The 10,820-nt window shown below is 32.3% G+C and overlaps 2 protein-coding genes and 4 non-coding genes across 6 annotated transcripts; 2 read left to right on the forward strand and 4 right to left on the reverse strand.

Moving 5' to 3' along the window:
* The first annotated feature begins 470 nt into the window (after positions 1-470).
* On the forward strand, positions 471-3,630 carry LOC108693350 (transmembrane protein 161B). Its single transcript, XM_018202244.1, has 11 exons — positions 471-724; positions 897-1,000; positions 1,086-1,341; positions 1,517-1,596; positions 1,696-1,911; positions 2,168-2,284; positions 2,351-2,491; positions 2,566-2,740; positions 2,836-2,932; positions 3,007-3,170; positions 3,280-3,630. Exons 1-11 carry the CDS (start codon positions 692-694, stop codon positions 3,397-3,399), a joined length of 1,503 nt encoding a protein of 500 aa, XP_018057733.1. The 5' UTR covers positions 471-691; the 3' UTR covers positions 3,400-3,630.
* A 663-nt stretch (positions 3,631-4,293) lies between these two features.
* Positions 4,294-6,633, forward strand: LOC108693363. The gene is made up of 4 exons (XM_018202257.1): positions 4,294-4,372; positions 4,934-5,201; positions 5,559-5,812; positions 6,308-6,633. The coding sequence occupies exons 1-4, from the start codon at positions 4,367-4,369 to the stop codon at positions 6,446-6,448; spliced, it is 669 nt and encodes a 222-aa protein (XP_018057746.1). The 5' UTR covers positions 4,294-4,366; the 3' UTR covers positions 6,449-6,633.
* A 741-nt stretch (positions 6,634-7,374) lies between these two features.
* On the reverse strand, positions 7,375-7,448 carry Trnat-agu. The gene has a single exon. It is a non-coding gene; the product is annotated as a tRNA-Thr (tRNA).
* Positions 7,449-7,884: 436 nt separating this feature from the next.
* On the reverse strand, positions 7,885-7,956 carry Trnad-guc. Its single transcript has one exon. It is a non-coding gene; the product is annotated as a tRNA-Asp (tRNA).
* Positions 7,957-8,281: 325 nt separating this feature from the next.
* Positions 8,282-8,363, reverse strand: Trnas-aga. Its single transcript has one exon. It is a non-coding gene; the product is annotated as a tRNA-Ser (tRNA).
* A 297-nt stretch (positions 8,364-8,660) lies between these two features.
* On the reverse strand, positions 8,661-8,732 carry Trnaw-cca. Its single transcript has one exon. It is a non-coding gene; the product is annotated as a tRNA-Trp (tRNA).
* Positions 8,733-10,820: the final 2,088 nt, after the last annotated feature.

Raw genomic sequence — 10,820 nt, forward strand, 5'->3', positions numbered from 1 at the left:
GGAATGCAAATTAAATCATAAACATCATATTATTTAAAATTTACATAAACATCTAATAAACATTTCAGGTTCTCTTCGGACCATCCTCAATAAATATTTTGACTTCTAATTTGAACTCGAAGAACAATTCAATCAATTTAATTTGCAGATACATTGTTCACTGATGATGGCCCAAAACATTTGAATTTTATGTGAAAAAAAAATCGAAAAACAAAAACTCAACGAATAATCATTAAAAATAAAAAATGATCATATAATAATAATAATAATAATAATAATAATAATCATGTATAAAATAATAATAAAAAATCTACAAATATAATCATACAAGTACATGATCGACATACGGTTATATATCATATTTTATCGCGATCAGCTGCTGGTCCTGTTGATTAGATATCGACGGCGTTTCTCGTTGCAACGGTTAAATTGTGACGACACAATTGTGGATAACTGGAAATAACCTGAAATAACCTCATATTGCCCTGTGCGAGGCAACTCCGTGTGTTCGATGTATTATGCGGTGGCCAAGTTATAACTATTTATAAAACCAGCTCGTGACTGGCGTACTTCCTTTAAGATGATAGAGCAAATATTACTCGTGGCAAATCAGGCGTATTTCGCTGTTGCGTCTTTCAGAATTAATTGAAATCTCGGATATCTCGTTGCCTCCAATGGAGCGGTCCTGTTTATGAGACTTTCTCCTGCCGATACATTAAACATGGTAAATTTAACGATGAAAACAATGAAAATATGTGTCTTACAGAAATCACATGTTCCAGTTATATTGATTGTTTAAAACTTTTTTTATTTCTTTAAATGTATCTTTTGAACTTATCTCTTCTCTATGTTTATGTCTTGTATTTTAATTTTGTGTTTAATGACATTTCTTTCAGGCTCTTCTAGGAGCACAATTGGTCATCACCCTTGTAATGGTCAGTATTATACAAAAATTGAGTCCACATTTTTCCTTCGCTAGGTGGATCTTATGTTCCACAGGGTATGTATCTTCATGTATAATTATGGAAATAATGGACAGTAATGGTATAGTAAGATCTATCATCTTTGTTTTTCTGTTTGCATAGATTGACACGATATCTGTATCCAACAGATCAGCAACTCAGAGCATTAGCTGGTGTGCCGAAAGAGAAACCAAAGAGAGGAAAACACAACGAGAACGGCAAAGTGGGAGATGTGTTTCACGTCCCTAGAAATTTAGATATCAAACTTGAAAGTGCAAAAATAACTATTCTCGATGTAGTGAACTTAAAATATTATACGGAATATCAGTGGCTATTGGACTTCTCTGTATACGCTATCATTGTTTATATATTAACAGAGGTTAGTACTCTTTAATTGCCACTCTTTAATTAATATGAATATTTATCTATATGAACAAAAATATCTTTTTTAAATATTATCTTTAATGGCACATTTTAACTAGTATTTATATTCAGTATAGTTGAGAGAGATCATGTTTTATATTGTCTAAAATTTCTCCTTTATCACTCAACAGGTGTACAATTATTTGTATCCAATCAAAGATGAAATTAATCTCAGTATACTTTGGTGTGTGGTGGTTTTGGGCTTTGCATTGTATCCTTTGAATTAAAATTTTTAACAGAAAATATGTAAAACTTCCTATTTTCTAAGGGATGAAAATCATGTTACATTGCTTCCTTATGTAATTTATAGTAAAGTGCTACTTTCCCTTTGGATACAATATTTCAAAGGTGAAGAGAGTGTTGGTGAAAGATCCACGTGCATCGTTACTGGATTTGCATATCTTCTTATTGCTATGATGGTACTCATAATTGATGAAAATAAGTTGGAAATTGGATTGGAAAAAGCATATACGAGTTTCAATCATAGTGCTTCTCGTTTTTTAGATACTCAAGGGCTTTCTTCGACGTAAGTTTAATTAAAAATTGAATAAATAATTTTAAATCTGTTTCATTGTGATTATATAAGATATTGTTAGTGAAAGAATATTTCAGTAATAGATCTTTATCATTTATCAATTTTAAATAAATACATTTTTTAAGAATAATTTAATACAGTATAACTAATATTAAAGATTAAATAATTTTATAATAATTTCTATTATTATATTGTAAATAATATTTTTGTTTTTGTTACAATAATGTTACTAATATATTTAATATAGGGGACCAGCCTCAAAAATTGTTTTAAAGTTTTTTCTTGCTATATGGTGCGGTTTATTGGGATCTTTGTTTACCTTCCCGGGATTAAGGGCGTCAAAAATGCATTGGGATACGTTGAGGTAAAATAAAACTCAATTAATTTAATTGAAATTGAATGCTGATTATATATGTAGAGATAATTGCAGGTATTACAAAGATAATAAATTATTAGTGCTAATAGCAAATATTAGTTATGCCTCGCCACTTTTGTTGGTAAGCCTATGGATTACACCTATAAGTAGGGATTATTTGACTGTTCGAATATTCAGTGGCATGACTGCTCCATTGTAAGTTTGAGAGAAAATAACAAATTAATTAATATCTAAATAAATTGAAAAAAATTGAAAAAATTTTGTTACAGAATGACAGTAGCAAGGTTTGAAAGTTTGAGATTGACTATTATTGTTGTTGTCAGTTTATTAAAAATTGTACTCATGCCGATATATCTACAATCTTACTTAAATCTCGCCATTCAGAGATTAGAAATACAAAAGAAAGAAGCTGGCCGAATAACTAATGTTGATTTGCAGAAAAAGGTTTGTATCATAATATTATGAATTTATATAATTATTTTAACTGAAAACTTTGTTTTTTTGTTAAATAATGAAACAAGTTTCCTTTATTGTTGCAGATTGCAGCTGTATATTATTATCTATGTGTAGTGGCGCTTCAATTCGTTGTTCCTATAATTATATGTTTATTTTTTACGTTTTTGTACAAAACACTTGGTATGAAAAATATTGTGAAATATATAGTTTATTTACAAAATATATATACATTATATATTTTTTAATTATATCAGGTGGTTTTACCTGGGAAGGCATTTTAAAAGGAACGTTGGAGGAAGAGTGCCCAGCGGATGAATTACCGAAGTCACTATCACCTACAGTTAATATTGATAATACCGACAAGACTGTTATACAAACTGCTGAAGAAGTTCAACTCGCGCTAGGTTCATTGAAACAAGTAATGTCTTAAGATATTCGTTAAAAAAAATTAAATTTTCTCACAGAAACTGACATTTTTAAGCAATGTTTCAAACAATAGTACAAAGAAAATGTCTTGTTTATTATAGATATTTACCACAGATGTGTACAGAGGCGTCTTAGGACTAGCGACGTGGTGGAGTTGCTTCGCATTATTATCGACCAGTGCCATGGGCATGTTTTATCAATCGTACTTTTCGAACATGTGAAATGATTTGTTGGGAGAAAAAATTCAGATGTCACATCGCACAAATTTTCATTAATTCACAGATCAATCATTCATTAATTAGACATAGCGTTGTTCATTGAGATACATATTTTCAGATTATCTATTTTAACGTCTATCGCCAAATAATTAAGATAATGGCTATCGATAACGTAAGATTTTTTAATGCATATGGCAATAAGTAGTACTACAGTTGTATTGTAAATAAAGACATTCTGGGACTTAAATAAAAATTATAATTGCGTTAAAAACATGATTATAGTATATATATATGTAATAACGTGTATTTACGTAATATATAAATAAAATAGAATTAAATTACAATGTTGAATATTATTGTAATTGTTTGCTATTTCCATCAAATATATTGAAGATTATAATCAAAAATATATTATTAAAAGGATATCTTATATTCGCAATAAAATAAATATTCGCTATGATATAAATGCGATTATCACTACTGATTAGATACTTGAAATTCTATAATCGTTCATCACATCGCAATTAATACTCACCATACGCTCACACTATTGTTGCATTAAGCATTTCGAAAGTAACTTTCTCTGTTATCAGCTATCTTGATCTTGAAAGAAATTATTTTGTTTGCAGTCTTAATGTAAAAAAATATTCATTTTTTTCTGCTATTAAAAATAGATGATATACTGATTGCGAGAACCTTGTCCCATGGCTTTCGTCTGTTATATTTTAAGCAAACTATTACGCGTTGTCTGATTACAATTCATGGATTGTTCGACATTTTACATCCCGGAGAAAGTGTCTCGATGAAATGATGTCGATCGGATGCATCTCACGTTTCGTACTAGCCGTTTCCGTGGTATATAGTTCCCCATGAGGTTTCATCGCGCCGTAATACCGTCGTGATTTTTGCCAGCGATAATACTGTTCCTCTTCATTGTACGTTACAAGATTGATCATAACGATTTTTCATAATGTTGGTGAGTGAGACAAACAGAACACATACTTTTTATGTCTCATTTTTCAAGTGTAACGGAACGTTTCGTTGAAAGCTCAAATTTTAAAAATGTGCTCTAAGAATTAAAAAAATTTCACGTGGACACAATAAAACAAAAAGTCCAGGAAAGCTTTCGAAAATATGAACGTTTTAACATATTGATAATGAATTAGAAAAATGAATTATTAAAGTAAAATGTATATATGTGATCCAAATTCTAAATCTTTGAGAAATATTTTATATAAATATCGATATATAGTAATTTTTACAATCAGGGGATAATTATAATATAACATTATTATAACAATGAAATACGATAATTTCTGTAATAGTACTTGATAATTATTCTTAATTGTTATCACAATTATTAAATTAAATAAGAATAATAATAATTTAATTTTTATAATTATCAACGTATCTTTGTAATAATGTCCTTTTTTTAAAGATATTTATTATATAAGTATAAATATCATCTTTCAGAAACTCATTATATTAAGCTAATTAAATATTTGTCTCGACTGATGTCAAAAATTGCAAATTGCAGAAATACGCGATTGTCTTAAGTGCGATGTATTGTTTCATCACGGCCGAGCCACCGATTCAAGCTGGGGTGAAGCCGACAAACGTAATAGGCAGTTCAGAGCAACATACCTCCTTCAGTTTCGTCCGACCGGGATTAACGCAAACATCATTCGCATTCGCTGGACCTAGCTCCCATCAATCGTTCGCCTCCAGCATCGGTAATCCTCAGCTAATTCAAAAGGTTCAACCGAGTATTGCACAAGCCCTCGCCCAAAGAAACCCTGGTTTAGGTTTGTGCTTACAATTAATAAACAATATTCAAAGTTCTCTTTTATTAAAAAAGTTCTCTTAGTGTTCTTACACTAAGTATTTTTAATTTTATCATTCACATCTAATCATAGCGATAATTAATGATTGCTTAGTGAAAAACAAGTCGGAAAATCTTGAATTTTTTTCTTTATTTCTTTTTTTTCGATGTTTAATAAAGAAAATATTATTAAATAAAGTCCATGTACATACACTCACATAATTATCTCATCTATATTTTCACGCATACATGAAACGCGCCACTCACAAAAGCTAAAAAGCATATTATTTAAAGAGAGATTGAATGAATTCACTTTAATAATATATCTTTCATTGTGCAGGATATTACGCACTCGGTCCCGCTGCGAGTGGGATCCTTCCGAATTTTGTGCCCGGATCGTTGGTGTATCAGGCTCAAACTGATCCCGCGGTCGCATTAACGTATGCCCAGCAGCAGCCGCAGCAAGCGTACTTGCAAGCGTATCAGCCGAATGCAGCAATTTATCAATCGCAATTGGCGCAACTACTCGCCCTTCGTCAGGCGCAATTGGCACAGACTCAACAAGGACAGCTGCACGCGATTCCATCGGAACAGGTAGGTTCACTTTTGTCAGGAGAGAAAAGTGAAAATTCAAACGATGCATTTATGATATACGAGGCCTTATTTTATTATTTTATTTAATTATTTTCGAAAAACGTACGCATATTTTTATATGTGATATTTTTTGATAATACAGTTCATGTTTGCCGACAACAATCGTATATCGCATCTTATTTCATTGAATTATCTAACTGAAATAAAATATACTAATAAATTATAATAAGTAATTTGTTTGAATAGTACTAATTAAATATTTATTAAATCTAGATATATTTATTTAGTAGAGAATCATTAACTTAATTTAATAATTTTTTTTGTTAAGTAAATATTTGCTGTAAGTAAATGTTTAGTTAGCACTATTCAATTAAATATTTATTAAAATTTAGTACATTTTTTCTTAGTGTAGTAAGAGATAATAATTCTCATATATGGTGATTATTAAACGTTTGATTATTAAATATGATTTCTGTTAATAGTAATTGTGCACAGGTACCTGAGGCTCAGATTCAGTTGCAGCAGAAACAGCAAACGGAACAACAATCGCAAAATTTGCTGGGTATCGCTTATTCATCTGCCCCATCGGTCGCGCGCGTGAAAGTCTCTGGAAATGGATACAAATTCGACTTCTGATCCCGATTATTACAGCAACAGTACAGCGCTTATTGTAACAAAAACAATTTCTGCTCATACAATTTCTCAAATACAAAATTGCATTCAAATACACATACAGGGTGGGCCATTTAAAATTTCGAATTTAATTTGGCTCTAAAAAAAAAACGCATGAATATTTTTCAAAGTTTATGGCTTTATTGGAAAGGCTTCATACCGAGATCTTTATTCAAAATTCTTCTCAAAGAAGTGCGTGAAATGTTCAAGTTTTGAGAACGATGGCGAGTTGATGTTGATGATTGTTCAAGCACACTCTGACTAACAGCAGCAATGTTTTCGGTTGACCTTACTGGACGAGCATGTGAACGAGTTGCTTTATCCAATAAGGATCCAGTTTGCCGAATTCGCTTCACAAATTGATCCACAAACTGCGTTGAAGGCATTTCTTTTCTACCAAATTTTCCACGTAAATTTCTTACAGTTTGGGTTGAAGACTCACCACTTTGGAAGTAAGTTTTCAATATTTCCCAATTTTGTTCAAGCGTATAGCGACTCATTTCATAAATGTCAAACAAAAAACTAAATTTCTGATACGTCATAAATGTTATTGCGCCTTTCAAACTCAAAATAACCGGTAGTTGAAATTCCAAACGCTAGATGGCCCACCCTGTATATGCACATTTATTTATTATTAAAAAATCCTATAAATAAGTTAACTATATATACATACTTTGTATATTAAATTATATTAAATACAATATTTAAAAGTCGTAATTAGAGCTATTTTGTTATATAAATAATCAGCCACAGTTTAAAATAAAATTTATAGATATCTCGTTCAATAAGTTCTTAAATAAATATAGTATTCTAGATATTCTAGCGCATTATTAGGATATATTAGTCACTTATACATATTGTTATCACAAATGAAAAAAATTAACTTTGCAAGGCCCCGGGGGGATTCGAACCCCCGATCTCCTGTTTACTAGACAGGCGCTTTAACCAACTAAGCCACGGCGCCTACGAATTCTTTTTCGACCTATCAACTCCATAAGTACTTTCATGACATTTCAGCTTCATAACTGCATCGATTGCCTCTTTATTATATTATATTATTATTATTAATCAAAACATAATTCAGATCACAAATTATTTATTCCATTAATTATACAATTTATTTTGATTCATAGATGCATAAGGTCTCTGAAAGATATTAAAAAGATACGAAGAGGATTGCATTATAATTGAAGTCAAATTAAAAATTTCACACATATATACAATAATAAATATACAATAATAAGTGCGCGTAATTTGAACTTAAAAATAACATTGCATTTTCTTTTCTGTATTTATTTATATTTAAAGTATCCTTATGCTGGATATATTTGGCATAAAACATTACATTTCGACTGTATTTTTGGATCAGAAATAAAAGAAAAAATAATAAAAAAAGAGATCTCCCCGACGGGGAATCGAACCCCGGTCTCCCGCGTGACAGGCGGGGATACTAACCACTATACTATCGAGGAATTTTTATTGGTAATTTCAAAATATATGACATCTATTAAATTACAATAAATAGCTATATAATAATAAGTATTAAATACATATTAAATGCTTATATAATTGTGCAAAACATATAAAAATAACTTAAAATTTTCATTTAATTACGTCATCATGATTCATCCTGTAATAACGGATATTTTTAAATAAATCTAATAAAAATTGAATTATTATTCCGCATTAACAATTACATTAACGAAAAAAAAAAAAAAAAAAATAATAATTCCCCTGGCCTCCATTTTGCAAGAAAAAAGAACATTCAGTAGCAAAAATAATATTCCTCATTATTCACGCAGTCGGTAGGACTCGAACCTACGCTCCCAGAGGGAATCTGATTTCTAGTCAGACGCCTTAACCACTCGGCCACGACTGCTACGCGTATTTACCTGCTGGAAATTCAGATATCTTGTAATGCAAATATTTCAATATATATATCAAGTATTAATTTTATTATATATATGAATGTGTGATATATTATACACAGTAATTGACTCGATACTAATCGTATTTTCAGATCCAAAATATATTTAATATTATCCAATTCAGTATTCGCGATACGGGTATAGAGATGTGCTTTTGCGTCATTAAACTCCGCTGTTGTAACAAAAGGTTATAATAAAAATGGCGATCACGTAAAAATTCACGGAAAGCGTTGACAAAAATTAACGATTGACCCCGACGTGATTTGAACACGCAACCTTCTGATCTGGAGTCAGACGCGCTACCGTTGCGCCACGGAGTCTTGGCGGTGAGTCGCTCCCGAGTAAGAAATACATTCGTATCTCGATAAATCAGATTATGAATGATCTCATTTCTTATCTTACGTGTCACTGCATGCCACGAATTTTATATCGAACAATAATAAGAATAATTCTTGTAAACTTCTGGCATTAAAGTTTTTAAATGAAAAACAAAATAATTCCAAATATCGTAGTTCTTGCATTCGAAATACAATTACCTAAAAAAATTCTTTATTTCCTTATTTAAATTATTTTGTTTTTTAATAATATGCATGATATTTATACCGCAAGGAAAATAAAGAATGGCACTTGTGGATAAATTTTAAGCTTCTCTGTATTTATGATGACACGCACAAGAACGTATTTTTACAGACTGGCATTCGCGTTTCGCATTTGGCCATCCGATCCTCAAACTCGAGGCACTTTGCGGCGTGATGCAAAAGAAACATTAAGGACGAGAGAACAGTCTTGTATAATAAAGCATAACATATATGTAAAATAAAAAAATGGAAAAGTTCTTCATTTCCTTCCTTTCCAAAATAGAAGGTTCTAATTGGTTGACTTTCTTATGCTTTATGCATTATGTATACAAAGTGCTCCAACTTTAACACACATTCTACAATAAGCCATTAGTAATAAATCAGAAGTCAGAAGCTAGAAATTGACCAATCATAGTCAATTGTTCTTCTTACATTTGACTGTTAATGATTTATTGTAGAATAGCCATAAAGCTGATTCTACAATGAGTTGATAGTCGGAAATCTTAAGTCTCAACCAGTTTTAATCTAAATAGATGACTATGATTTTTCGCATCTACTAGTTATTAATGGTACAGCGAGTCATTTAATTCGACTAATGAGAAGGAATAAAATCGAATTTGGTCAATCTTGAGAAAATCGATAGTCTTAGTCGTACAAGTTGGCCAACTTCACCAATTCACCGATAAGACTAAGGACTATCGACTACCGACTCTTTGTAGAATCAGCTTAAGATTACCGGATTCATGGTCGGATCTTTGACGCTAACAACGTTAGCTCGACCCAAGCGTCCCGAGTGTACGGGTTATACGATCGATACATGGACATGCGCTACTGCATGTCCCCCGCTTTGCGAGCGCTCGCTTCTTCGCATGTGTGCGTGCCGCCGTGAGAAATTGAACGCGCACATCAGCCACGTCGCCACATGCAGTGCGGCGAGGCGAGACGATGCGAGGAATTGGTGCGCGGCCGATCGTTGATCATCGTCACCCCAGCGCGGCCGGCCCGGCCCAGCCCGGTGACGAGCACGTGGTGCGTGCTCACATCCCGCATGCGAGCACCGCGTTATCCGGACGGCACGCAGTGATAGGAGCTCGTATGGCGCAGCTGTTCTCCCTACGTTGAACAGAGTTTCGCGCGGGTTGTCTCGCCGAGCCCCTCCTGCTACCAGGGAAACACATCGCACAAGGAGGCGATCTCGAGCTCTCTCCACTCTCTCAATCAAGTCGGCCGGCTCACCGGCGATGTTCCATCATACCTTGACTTTCGCCCGTGAGGAATTTTTTCAACAGGAACGCATGCAGCCGCCCGCAATCTCGCGACGCCACCGATAGAAGCGCTGATGTCACGACGCTGGCCTATGTATGTACATATACATACATATGTATGTACGTGTGCACGCACGAGATTATGTACTGGGTGTATCATGGAGTTGCGTAGACGATTGATTCTTCCGGAGAGTCGAAGGACATTGGAAGAATGCGTGAATAAAGCGGCACAGCTGATTTCGTATCAATGTGTCTGTGAATATAGAAATAATGTAACCCCTCAAAAGAAATTTAATATTGTAAGTATTAAATGGATTAATGATATATCATTTATTTTGAATATTAAAAGCACTGTTATTAGTACTTTTTATATTTAAAATAAGTAAAATTAATCACTAACCAATTTAATACTTTATAAAGTATTATATTTTTCTAAGGTCTATATAGTTCTTCTTATAGAAATTCAAATTGATTCTAGTCAATTTAATGTTAAAAATTATTTGTATTAATGAATATTAAAAGCATTGAACAATATAGAATATTATATATATATATATACATATAT

This window comes from Atta colombica, unplaced genomic scaffold, assembly GCF_001594045.1.
Source record: "Atta colombica isolate Treedump-2 unplaced genomic scaffold, Acol1.0 scaffold9, whole genome shotgun sequence".
Lineage (NCBI taxonomy): Eukaryota > Metazoa > Arthropoda > Insecta > Hymenoptera > Formicidae > Atta > Atta colombica.